Source organism: Lissotriton vulgaris, chromosome 9 (genome assembly GCF_964263255.1).
Source record: "Lissotriton vulgaris chromosome 9, aLisVul1.2, whole genome shotgun sequence".
Taxonomy (NCBI): domain Eukaryota; kingdom Metazoa; phylum Chordata; class Amphibia; order Caudata; family Salamandridae; genus Lissotriton; species Lissotriton vulgaris.
In genome coordinates, this window is record NC_141697.1 from 189,020,711 (window position 1) to 189,034,530 (window position 13,820).

Sequence of the window (13,820 nt, forward strand, 5' to 3'; positions counted from 1 at the left end):
CACCGGGCACTCCACACGAAGGTCTCAGGCTGCACGATGAACACGCATGCAACATCACTGAGATTCACTTTAATTCCGGGTGCACATTTACAAGGCAATCCTCACGAAGGTCTCATGCTGCACAAAGCACACGCATACAGTGTCGATGAGACTCACTTGGATTCCGGTGCACACAATAACTGGAAAATTCTCACAAAAGGTTCAGGCTGCAAAACGCACACACACACAGCATCGCTGATCTTCGCTTGGATCACAGGGCACGGCTTACGAGGGTCTCAGGCTGCAAAAAGCACACACAAACTGCGCTGCTGAGACTCTCCTGGAAACTTTTGTGTTCCTGAGTATCCACAACAGGTAGCCAGCTCATCTCAGGCCCTTGGGGACACAGCACAGCAAAGTCCTTTCGAGCAGGGGGACACAGCACACAGCAAAGTCCCTTCAGCCTTTCCTTGGTTAAAACAGCTAAGTGCAGGCCAGCCCCAGAACACACAGCAAGGGTCAGTCCTTTCCTTCAGTCTGTTCAGTTGTTCCTTCCTTGACAAAGGTTCCTCTTGAGCACGAAGTAGCTTCAGTCTTGTTCAATCTTGATCAAGCCTTTCTCCAAAGTTCAGGGCCTTCAGCTCTCATAGTTATACCCCTCAATGGCTTTGAAGTCTTTGTGTTCAACCCAGTCTGGGTTCCTCCCTGCCAGTGACACCTTCTTCCTTTGATTAGTGGGGGTCTGGATTCTCGATCACTCTGCAGGATTTGGAACAATTGTTTTATAGCAGCAACCCGGGCCTCTTCACCTCTAAGGGCTACTCCTCCGGCTACACTCCAGATACAGGTCAGCTTGTTGCTGTCTCACCTCATCCCCTGGGTCAAGACATTCCCCAGATCCTATCTCTTTCAAATCCAGACATTCAATCCACAACCAGGCAGAGACACAGAAATGTTAGAGCACAAAAACCCAGCCACTTCTAAAAGAGAGGCTTATAAAAACCACCTTCATAGAAAGATGTGTTATTACATTATGAGTTTAGGCATACTAAACTTCACCTCTCCAACTTAAGCTTTTGGGAAGATAAACTGGAAAACGCATTACACAGCCTTCCCATTCTATCCTATGGGCAAGATGGCCTTTCAACAGGGAAAAACGAAATGGAGATTATTTCACTGTCAGGACATGGTACACACCTTAGTACATGTCCTACCTTTCACATGCACTGCACCCTGCCCAGGGGGTACCCTGGATCTACCATAGGGGTGTCTGATGTGCATAGAAAGGGAAGGGGAAGGGTAAGGTCTGGCAAGTGAGTGCACTTGTCAGAACAACATGGCAGTTTAGCCAACTGCGCGCAGGCACTGCAATGGCAGGCCTGAGTTACGGTTTTTGACGGCTACTTGTTTGGGTGGCACAATCAGTGCTGCAGGCCCACTAGTAACATTTACATTTGCCAGCCCTGGCACACATAGTGCACTTTACTAGTAAGGCAAACATACCAATCATGGACAACCAATTACCATTACACTTTATAAAGAAAGCCCTTGCACTTTGACACTGTTTAGCAGTGGCAAAGTGTCAAAAGCATCTACGTTGGTAACACCATGTCAGAAAAAGGTCTAGGGAGAAAGCAAAATGTTTTTGGAACTTAAGCCAAAAAGGGGCAAGTCCTACAATTACCAAACCCTATTTCCATTTTTACATTACAAAATGCTTTTTGCAGTCGAAAACAAGCTGATTCTGTTCATATTTGCAACGGCCAAAAAGTTGCAAATATTTAAGGATTCTCATTTTTTTATTTCCTGAAAGAAAAAATATGTCAGTAGTTTCCTTTTCTGTTTTGTCTGTTAATTGACCTGATACCTGTTGTCAGGCTTATAGTTACATTTACTGTACTGGTTTGTGCTCTGGGAAAATCAGTGAAAGAAGAACACTAATGTATCAGTGGCTACAAAAGAACAAGTTACTTACCTTTAGTAACACTCTTTCTGGTGGATACTCTATATATCCCCAGATTCTTTACCTTTAGAATATTATCCAGGCACCAGACTGTATCCACGAATGTTCACAGCAGTGCTCCCACATACTGCTAAGTGGTGTAGTAAGGCTCTGTGACAACCTTGTTAAGAGTATCCACTAGAAAGAGTGTTTCCCAAGATAAGTAACATTTTTCTTGTAAGGAATACTTCTAAAACCTAGATTCCTCACCTTTAGAAAACTGAAGCAGTACCTCCCCAGGTAAAGGGTCAGTAGAGCGGGCTCAGTCAAATAGTCCTGCAGGACCAAATGGCTGAAATACCCTCCCATCAGACCTGACTGTCAAGACAGTAGGGCTTCGTGAACGTGTGCACTGACGCCCATGTCGTGGCCTGGCAGATATCAAGAAAGAGCACTCAACGTACCAGCACCGTAAAAGCTACCTTGGTCTTGGTGGAATACCTTTAGTCCTTCCAGAGGCTGCTTCTTGGCTAGTGTGTAGCAGACCTTAATGCAAAGAACTATCCACCTTGACAAAGCCCTTTTCTGCACCACCTAATTTTTCTTTGCCCCAAAGAATCCCAGAAAAACCTGATTGTCTAGCCAATAGTAATTGCTCTTTTAGGTTCACGTTGAAGAAGCATCTCCTTGTCTTTTGAGGGGTGAAGCGAAGCAAATAACGTTGGGAGGTTGATGGATTGTCAAACATGAAAATGGGACATGAATTTAGGCAAAAAGGACTGGTCCTCAACACCAGTTTTTGTGGTGAAAAAAGTGATGTAGGTAGGCTGCATTTATAGAGTTTGGAGCTCACTCAGATGTCAAGCTGAAGTGATCACAATGAGGAAGATGGTAAGAAGAAGCAACAAGCAGCTGTGCTTTCGCTCGAAGGTGAAACACATGAGAAACATCAGAACCAAATTAAGATTCCACTGTTGTATTACAAACGGTTTGGAAGGGTAAATGTACATCAAAGATTTAATGAACAGCTTCATTAGGAGAGGGGCATACGTGAGTCTGTGAGTTCTGTCAGGATTCAGCAACATAATGCTTCACTTCGCCGTCCTGAGCGGATTCAGGTGAATGAAGGCACATTCCACGTATGACTTGGGGTTGTCCCCCAAACCGAAACAACTAAGGCACACCTCGTTTGTGTCTGTCAAAGAGAACTATTTTTGGCAGTCATGGCACTGTTTGAACTTTGTAGTGTTCTGTGGGGACATTGTTCTCTTGCACACTGGAAAATAGTTTTGGAGAAATTTGTCAATTGATGAACAAGGAGAAGAGCTTCAGAGCCACGTTCGATCGGTGGAAAGAAAGGAACTGACATTAGCATGCAGGGGTGACGCCTATGTTCAGCTAGACATGGTAACTTCTGGGCGAAAGGAGTTTGACACAGAGCTGCACGATGCCACCTAGCAGCCTGCAGGAGCACTGCTCTGAAACTTTCTGGATCCAGTCTAGCTCTAGGGGAATATTCTAACAGTGAGGAGTCTGTGGTTAGCAATATCTATAAGAATTGTTCAATCAGTAATCAACATTGTTGGAAATGGCCCTTTCTGCATTGTCATCCCTAAATAGTTTGCCTTCCTCCTCCCCTTTTTGCGGAATTTGTTGTTTTTAGCTTTAGGACTCATAACTTTAGCTTATTCCCAGTTAGCATATTCAGTTTACAAGTGCCTAACAATGTCTACTACATGTGCCCGGGGCCTGTAAATTAAATGCTACTAGTGGGCCTGCAGCACAGATTGTGCCCCCCACTTAAGTAGTCCTTTAAACATGTCTCAGGCTTACCATTGCCTGTGTGTGCAGTTTTAAACTGCCATGTCACCCTGGCAAGTTATACCTCTTGCCAGGCCGAAACCTTACTTTTTAATACATACAAGTCACACCTACGGTAGGCCCTGGACAGCTCAGAGGCAGAGTGCAGTGTATTTGAAAAGCAGGACATGTACTTTTAAGTTTTACATGTCCTGGTAGTCAAAAATCTCTTACATTTATTTTTCACTACTGTAAGGCATATCTCTCCCAAAAGATAACATTGGAGATGCCTTATGACATTTTATAAGTGTCATTTCAAAGTAAAATGGCAAGAGAAGATCTCTTCAAGCTTGGTGTCGCTGGAATCACAATTTAAAATCCTAACTTGTGGTGATTTCAGATTTTAAATTCCAATTCTGTAAATGGCACTTTTAGAAGGTCGGCATTTTCTTGCCTTAGCCATCTGGTGCCTGCAGCCAGGCTTTGTGTATCCTACCTACACAGCAACACACAATGGGAACTTAGGTGTGCCTGAGTGGACTATGCTGTTAGGGTAGGAGGAAGGAGCTGGGCCCAACCTCACTTACACCCAAATAGGCTGTGTCCTGTCCCCACACAAAGGCCTATAGTTCGTCTGGGGCCAGGGCAGGCAGGGCAGGGCATCTGTGCACTCAAAAGTCATCTCTTTGAAGTCTTTCCCAATTCTAAGGCATCACTGAGTGTAAGTACCGGACCTCAAACACCATCTCTTCTGGCCCTGTGGATGCTCTGCCAGGAACAAGAACTGCTGTGCTGTTGAAGGATTGCTAATGTGCTGGACTGCTGCTCTAGAAGACCTGCTGCCCTGCTGTGCTGGCCTGCTGCCTACTGCCCTCCTTTGCTGGGTGAGAAGCTCTAGACCTGCATCACTTGAACCCAAAGTGACTCCAAGGGCTAGTTGGCTGGCTTCCTGATCTGAAGCCCCAGGGATATAACAGGCTTCCAACAACCTCTGCCATCTGTGAGACTACCCTGCCAAAGGATGCCACCCCAGTCCCGAATCCTTGGAAATGGGCCTAAGGTGCTTACCAGCAGAACTGATGCATCTTCTCTGTTCAGCAGCACATCCTCAATCCAAACCAATGCATCTCCTCGGATGAGTGACGCATCCTCAAACAGAACTGATGCATCGCTGCTTTTGCTTGATTATGCCTTTTTCGAAACCTGATAAAAATCTTTCTGTTCCACTAAACAATGTCACTGAGTTCGTGATTGGACTGCTTTAAGAGCTGGGATGCCTCCGGGTAACCATGCGCTCTACAAATGCTGATTCATTCATTCATTCATTCACATACATTAAAGGCCTTTGCGTCACCCCTCTTCATCAAATGATCTGTTAATTGGCAGTTTGCTTCTGCCCACCCCAGCATACATCATGGGTTAGCCAGTGACTCTCTTGCACTATTGTGAATTAAAGCATTTTTTCATGAGTACAAGTGTCCTTCAGTGCCAGGGATATCGGACCAATACTTTACCAATGGCTTTTGCTTTCCATTATTTAGCCTTATTTTTTATATACATCTACTTGAGATATAGAGAAATATGTGCCTTTTCCGTCAGCTTTTCACATAACTGTGACTTTCCAGTCTTCTCAAACATACTGGACATAAGCAGATTTTGTCAACAATAGTTTGGTCCTAGTTCCTATTTTTTAAATTGTGAGGAATTGTCTGTTATTTGTAAATTAACAATACAGTTCTATAGCTTAATGAAAATTCACTGTGATGTCTTGTAGTTTCAATTGATTTGCAATTAAATGTTGTAGCATTTTGGACTGCAACATTCAGTTTTAATTGTGAATAAATGCATTGGTGTTCAGGAAAATTTATTAAATAGGCATCATAACCCACAAATTAAAAGGGAATTTGTCAAGATCTGTGACATCGTCCAACACAGGATTTCAAGGTTCAACAGTACATCGTAGTGAAACAGATTCAGTGGTAATGGTTGTGAGCATATGATTTCAGTTATTTAGAATTGATAGAATGCGAAGGTTGGCCTGTGGGGAGTTTTGATGTGCGCTTTAACTGGGCTCTGACAAGGCCCAAACAATCTAGTACAAAGAGAAAAAATGGTTTCTGTAATGGATACCTTGGTTAACCAGTGTTTCCTATTTAACAAGGCGTCTTCTAAGAAAAATGATTGGTGGTAATTGTAGCACTGTTAGCCAAACAGTATAACTAACTTAAAGTTCAAATGTGTGGCCTAAAACGTAACACATTAATAACAAAAATAGGAGATACGAGATAGGTATGTGGCAAAATTCACAGGCGGTACATAGACTTCTTCAGGGTAAGCTGTACTGAAGCTGATCCGCTTTTCAGGCTCAGGCGCGGTGTGTCCATTCTGGCGTGGGGGCGTAGACTCCAGTTTACTTAAGTTCAAAGAGCTGAGGGAGAACTGACAATCATGTCAGTCAGCATGAATTCGGACCGCCCACCCCCTTCAGAGACTGAAGGGGGTGGGCGGTCTGGCGTCATGTTGACTGACATGATTGTCAGACCAGTGGGGGGCAACAGGCAGCAGCACAACACAAGTGCGCATGAGTGTGGACGGAGGGCGAATTTTCGCACCGTGCCCACTCATGCGCACTTGTGTTTTGATTTGGCTGCGCATGCCCATTAGGAGCCCTTTGGTTTGTTCAAAACTCACCAATTATCAAATTACATATTTGAATATGTCTTACAGCCCTGATGAGTCACAGGCCCTGCCCTGTTGATGAAACACGTGTCGGCTGGCGTTTGTAAAAACAGAGAGAAAAAAAGACCTATATAATGCATCATATACTGTCTTTACCCTACCACCGGTGTCCATTGTTTTAGTCTCGATTTACTGTACTACTAATTTTGTCTTTATCAAACATCTGCCCAGTACCTGCTGTCTAAGTTCCTCCAGCATGCAGGCTCCTCTCAATAGATGAAATCAACTAATCAAGTATCCCGGTGGGCCCCAAAACAGAACAACAGTTGCTATCGGTTCTGCAGACAACTACTGAAGCCAGACCTTCAAAACAGAGCAGATGACATCTAACCCACTCGTCTCTGACAGACAGAAAACAATTATTATTATTCAGAAAATCAGGGAAAACCTTGCTCTTTTTCAGTTCCAAGCAGATCTTCTCTCCCCACATTGGCAAAAACATGGATTTTGAATTAGTACAATATCTAAACCAGCCCTAATAAAAACTCCCACACTTCCTTCATCCTCCTTTTATGACAATAGAATCAGAATGAACTTTATTCAATCTAAATAAATAGACCATAAAAGTGTAATATAAGAAAATACCATTAATATCCGAACGTGTCTTTAGCAGAGCATTAAAAAAAACAATTCCTGAGAGGGCACTATCATACCTTGACATTCTCCGATCCCTGACATCTGGGCAACAACATTACAAGTTCAAATTCAATTTGGATGGTAAGGGTGGAGTACAAAAAACTCAAATGATGGTCCGCTATGCTCTCCTACCAACATAATTATCATGTACCGTTGATCATTAAAGGGCCCGGGAATAACTTTTTTTTAAAACATTTTTTTTTTTTGTAGAGTTTTATATAGCGCAAACTAGACCCGAGAAATCAGGTATCAGAGCGCTTTACATGAGCCTCAGTTTCAATACAGATGGACATATTCATTTCTTTTAGGCACGGGAGATTAAGTGATTTGCCCAGAATCACAGGATGTTGATCGTCGTTGCCGAGACTCGAACCCGGTTCCCCAGCTTTGAGGTCGACTGCTCTTGCACTAAGGCTAATTCCCTAGGACCTCTAATCTTTGGTACCAGTGTCAGATAGGTAGAACAGTTTCATCCGAAGATAAGTGTTGCAGGAAATAAAGTGCATGTGTGCTATGCCTTAAGGAAAATTTGTTCAAAAGAGCGTTAACAGTACATGATCTGGGTTTAGAATAAAATCTACAAAAAAATATGACATGAAAATGCTTTGTGGAGAGATCGAGTTAGAGGGACAAGGATCAAGGTTACGCTCCCAATTATTACAGAGAGGGAATGCCGCCAGGCAATGGAATAGATTAAGTCTAAACCTTGAAAGGAGGACATTTTGAAAGTGCTGGCCATTAACTAGCAAATATGACTGCACACCTTCAGCAAGGGCCAGTGAAATATAAGATATAACAGAGGGAATATTCAAAACTTTGTCCCACCTTGTTGCCCCAAACATTGTGTTACACAAATCCCTCAGTTACCTTTTTGGTGAGAGAGAGAAGGGATGAGGGATTTTCAAACAGCTCTGGTCTAGACAAGGCCAGAGTCAAGTCCCTAATCTCCCTCAGTCAAGAAATATCAAGGGCCCAGTCCGGCGATCTTCAATGAGAGCTCTGTTTAATATCATGGATTCATTAGTTGAAACATGGCGCCACAAGATAAGAGGGCGGGTCCGTATTTTGTCTTCCACAGGAATTAACCTCAACTCATTAAGACAAAAAAATTATGGGAGTGCATTGGGAGATTGAGAGCAAATGATGGGTGAACCTATTTTCGGAAATCTGCAACCTGGTTACTTTATTAGAACAGTGGAATGTTGGGAGCTCCATTGAAAACAACGGAGTGCTCCGGGCTTATAAAGGCGGGTATGAGCCTGGAGCTCCAACATTCCAATGTTTCTTTGTTCACAGCTCTGGCTGTGAACAAAGGCTTCAAAGAGCCTGAGGGGATTCCAATCCCCTCACGCTCGCATAAGACTTTGTTTTTTTTTGTTAGAACATTCTGCCCTCTATTGGCAGAATTTTCTAATAGCCTTATAGCTCTTCGTAGCTGGGCTATACCGGCTAATAAAGTCCTTCTCCCTTGTTAAAGGCCCTCGCCTTCGGTGCAGGCCTTTAACGCTGGAGGGGGCTATAAGGCTATATTAAAGCCCAAGACCCCAGCACCATAGACAGTTGCGCTTAGGCATTTCACCAGGTAAATCGCTAGCGTGTGATGCACTGGTCTCCTTCCTAGGTTGGCAGCAAATCGAAAGAGGGCATTTAGACTCCCTCCAAGCTCTATTTGTGGTTTCCAACTGATGGTGCCAGGACCTAGAGTTATAATTGTTTGTGGTCTAGATGGATTTTAAATGCAGAAAAGTTTTGAGTTAAATTTAACCTCACATTTAGGACTACACGACATAGAAAAAGTTGTACTGATGTTAACTTTAAAATCGAGCTCTTCTATGAAGGCTGAGAAACGGTCTAAACTATCCTGCAGCCCCAGGGGTCATTGCCAAGTAAGGACTGCGTCATCTGCATACAGCAGAACTGGAATAGGAAACTGTCAGTATAATCTGGGACGATGCCTTGTAAGTGTCACAGCACATGCTCCAGAGTTCTTTGCTCAAAATATGCAAAATAATGGGACCTACCTCCAGTCATTTGGAGATCTCCTCTGCCTCCCATCTCCGCCAAAGTCACCCGCCCCACCCTCAGCTCAGCCAGCTCGGCCTCGAAGGTAGATGACTTTCCCAACTTTGCCAAGGCCTAACCGAAGTCGAGGGCACCAAAAGTATACCTTGGACCGGGATCTGAAATATTAAGCATGGCACAGACCCTAGTCAGAAATTGCCTTTTTCAGATCATATTGTCTGTATGCCATGAATTTGATCTGCTAACATTTACCATTCAATCATTCAAATTGATGAGATTATTTTTTTCCCAGCAAGGGAACGCTGTACAACATATCTGGCAATATATATATGCAATGTACAACATAAGAAACACAGGGGGTCTACCAGCTAACTCTTGAAGCTACACTGTCAATACTGAGTCGACTAGATCTCAGAGTGTGTACATCACGAAAACAGTGTGTTTGTGAAGAAAATGAAGAGGGATGGACTCATCATGCATAAAAGCGACCGATACATTACAGAGTGTTAATGAATGGCTAACCAGTCCAAAAACATTCATGTAGGGTTTCCATCAAAGAGACTTAATGATCAGTCATATCATCTGGCCAAACCCTGGTGTGGAAGGCTGGTTCCCTGATCATAGGGACCGAACCGCACATTGTTGATGTTTTGGGCTGTGGTCCACCAACATAAATGAAACATCCATAATGACTGATCTTTGATGGAAGAGAAAGACAGGTGCAACAAAACAAAAAGTGACTTAAAATAGGATGGAATGCCCTCCTTTTAACAACTTTATTCTATGGACATGGCATGCCTCCTGAACAGTGCAAGAAGACAGTAACAAATATCTGCCTATAGATGGGCCAACATGTTTCTGCCTAGTGGGTGTTCAATCCCTCGGCATTCATCAGGGCCTCTGCTCTTATACTTGTTGCACTCTAAGTAGTGAGATAAAAGGATCACCACCTTCACCTTGAAAAAAATATAACTGAAATAGAATGGTTAAATACGGTACAACAGATGGAAGCTTGAAGCACCGACCGATAGTGCGTGGCCTCCTATACCTGAGCAGAGTCCAGGTGAGGTGAGGCAGCTTCACCCATCATTCAGGGATTCACTGTAGCGTAAGTGAGTCGGAGGGTGACAGTTCATGGTTATTACAGGTTGTACTGTATTTAACCATTCTATTTCAGTTATATTTTTTTCAAGGTGAAGGTGGTGATCCTTTTATCTCACTACTTAGAGTGCAACAAGTATAAGAGCAGAGGCCCTGATGAATGCCGAGGGATTGAACACCCACTAGGCAGAAACATGTTGGCCCATCTATAGGCAGATATTTGTTACTGTCTTCTTGCACTGTTCAGGAGGCATGTCATGTCCATAGAATAAAGTTGTTAAAAGGAGGGCATTCCATCCTAATTTAAGTCACTTTTTGTTTTGTTGCACCTGTCTTTCTCTTCCATCAAAGATCAGTCATTATGGATGTTTCATTTATGTTGGTGGACCAAACCCCAAAACATCAACAATGTGCGGTTCGGTCCCTATGATCAGGGGACCAGCCTTCCACACCAGGGTTTGGCCAGATGATATGACTGATCATTAAGTCTCTTTTGATGGAAACCCTACATGAATGTTTTTGGATTGGTTAGCCATTCATGAACACTCTGTAATCTATCGGGCGCTTTTATGCATGTTAGTCCATCCCTCTTAATTTTCTTCACAAACACACTGTTTTCGTGATGTACACACTCTGAGATCTAGTCGACTCAGTATTGACAGTGTAGCTTCAAGAGTTAGCTGGTAGACCCCCTGTGTTTCTTATGTTGTACATTGAGTTGGAGCTGGGGATAAAACCAGGTGTGGGTCTTTAAACCTCATATCCCTTGGACCCCTTTGAAACTGTTGTATTTACCAATATATATATATGCAGTCTACAAACACATAACAGTGTTTAGACTTCCCTTCCATATGTTTATTTTTTACTACCGCTTTCGAAATGTGTACCCTTGAGATTTGCACATGGGAGACACACACATGCCGACCCCCCACCACCCAATGTCAGCCCATCCACTCATGCCTTACTTAGACTAACATGTATGGTAATTTGTTAATGGAAATAAGGCTTTTTAAAAGCGAGTACATACAGAGTTACTGACGCATTTGAAGAAGAGAAGTGTAAGAAAGTGGGTGGAGTCACTCACATAGCAATCTCTTTAAACATATTTTTATTACTGTAGCGGTCTGTGCCATTTGAGAAAATACATGTTTTACTTATTTATTATGAAACAAATATAGAGTATAATGTTTCTTATGGCCCGTATGGAACTAACAATGTTCTTTGTCAAACATTTTTCCTTAGCTTTATCGATTTTTTCCTGGATTTGAATATTTTTTTCTCGAAGTACCTGCACTGAACAACATTACTTTCCCTAATGATGAAAAGTAAGTTAAGCTCAACTTGTTTTTTTTCCCTTTAATTTAGTACGTGAACTCTTCAATCTATGCACAGAACTAACATGAGGGCCTTTAAAGAACTATATGTTGGAACCAAATTTTATCATCACCACCAGTTGGATTTTATTCGGGTTAGATATCATTATAAATTAGTCTTGGTATATCTACAAAATACATATAAAACCTGTATTGATACAATCACTATTAGGGATCCACTATACAATTCTGTTCAACTACCAGGTAAGAACAAATTACTATGAGAATTTTAAACTTTAAGCTAATTTTAATATGTTTAATATTAGAATTGGACATCTTCCTAAAGTAATATATTGGATAACATTTGGCTCAGGTAAACAAGTCTGATCCATCACAAGTTGAGATGTGTCAGTGCTGTGCATTTTGTCGATCTTCACAACGACACATGGTGGTTGCCTGGGCCCGTGTTCTTTATGTTGGTTGCCTGAACCTATGTTCTGTAATGCTGGTGTGAGAAATGTGGAAACCACAAACACAACTAAAATCAGATGTGTCTGATATCCGAATTTGTTTGAAAAACAAACCAATTCAATTGTACTTCAAACTATGATAGAATGTAGGAGGTATAAAAGGTTGGTATTTGGTGGGTGTAAGGATCATAAAGTTATTTATGAATTTCTAAAAACGGGATAACTAGTTCGAGTTAATGAGCATCAGGCATGTATCTGTATAAAGGTTGCAAGCTAAAGTTCAGGTCTGTTTAAGGCTCATGGATAGAATTTTCATTGCTCCAAAGTGAGTAAAAACGGTTCAATTGAATTGAATAGCAATTAATTATGACCTGACCTTTTTACATTGAATCGTGCAATTTCCTTGTTAAAATAGGTGTTGCTACTGCAAAATGGTGCTAATTTGATCAACATTTGAAGGATGGAAGCCTGAAGTTTACCTGCCCAAAGTGAAACCCTTGACCTGCAGGTTAATAGTTGTTACCATTACCCAACTCAGACTCTTGTTACGAGTTGTATGAGATTTGGTGCAGGAACTCGGGGGGCTAGAATCTACGAGTCTGGGTGGTATACCCGGACCAAATTCTGGCTGTTCTGAGCATTCTCTCTGGATAGAGAGTAACTGCACAGACCAAGAAAATACCTGGTCCTTTACGTGCTTCTTCCCCCATTATTCCCCACCAGCTTTGACCAGGTCGAAAGTGTCACTGGACAGGATCTGGGGAAGGGATGTTGGGGGGCTGTGGGGCCATGGGTTCAGGCCATCTGTCTGTCCCGGGGTGGGGGACATTGTCTGCGGGAGGGGCCAAACTGTGCTGCTGCCTGAAGCCCCAACCGGTTCAGGTGCAAAGGGAGGGTCTGTGTCTCCAGTGCTGGAATTATGGGGTCCTGAGTTTGCTGACCCAATAATTTCAGGCTTGGTGACACTTGTAATAACAGGTGCCGTAATACCACCTAACAATATTGTACTGGGTGTTGCCCCATTTGTGATGGGACCACCAGTGGTACTCATTTTAATCACATGGAAAGAAGAATGGTGGACGCTGCAGCTGATGCACTGAGAAAACACATGAAATTTGTTTGTAACCATTGTAACATTGTATTAGTTTCGTTACACTTCCTGAATAATGCCTTCATCTTTGAGAAAACTGAAAAATACTGAAAAGACATTTTGTATTATATAATAATTATTGACGTTTTCTGACTTTGAATCCTCCAAATAACCTTTACTCACCAATTTGTTTTCAGCCACTGAACCCACTGAATCTGAACTATTCTGACAGTGTTTACTTTCCTGTAAAGGAAAACGTGTTGTACATCCTTCTGAGATGGCTCTCTGCTATTCGTTCTGTAATACATTTTTCTTACAGCTAGCAGTGGCCAAGTCATTGGGCCTTACAACTAAGGCAGTCCCATGGTGGCGGTCAACCACCGCCACACTGCAGGAACGCCCGCAGAATTATAAGTGTGGCAGTCGGTGCTGTTTGAGGCTCACAATGCGCCTTTAAACAGCACTGCCGCAGGACCGCCATGCCGGCTGCCCCCAGACAACAAAATTACTTGAATCTGGTGGGCGGGCATCCCTGAGTTTCGGCAGTCCTGGAGCAGAGGAGTGACGTGCCGCCCACTCCAGGACCGCCAAAACTCATAATATGGCCCATAGTGTCATATTAAAGACTTCATGTTTGTCATTGTAGAATCTTAAATTACAGGGACATTACCCCTACATGCACATAAGACAACTCCCAGTAACTATGCAGTAGATTCTTGATGAGATGC

General features: G+C 42.8%; 1 protein-coding gene across 1 annotated transcript in view; it reads left to right on the forward strand.

The window, feature by feature from the left end:
- ABHD12B (abhydrolase domain containing 12B) overlaps nucleotides 1–13,820 on the forward strand; it is a 249,505-nt gene that overhangs the window by 187,682 nt on the left and 48,003 nt on the right. The window contains exon 10 of the mRNA XM_086937311.1: nucleotides 11,462–11,544. Coding sequence (XP_086793437.1) covers nucleotides 11,462–11,544 — 83 coding nt within the window. The remainder of the gene's footprint in view (nucleotides 1–11,461; nucleotides 11,545–13,820) is intronic.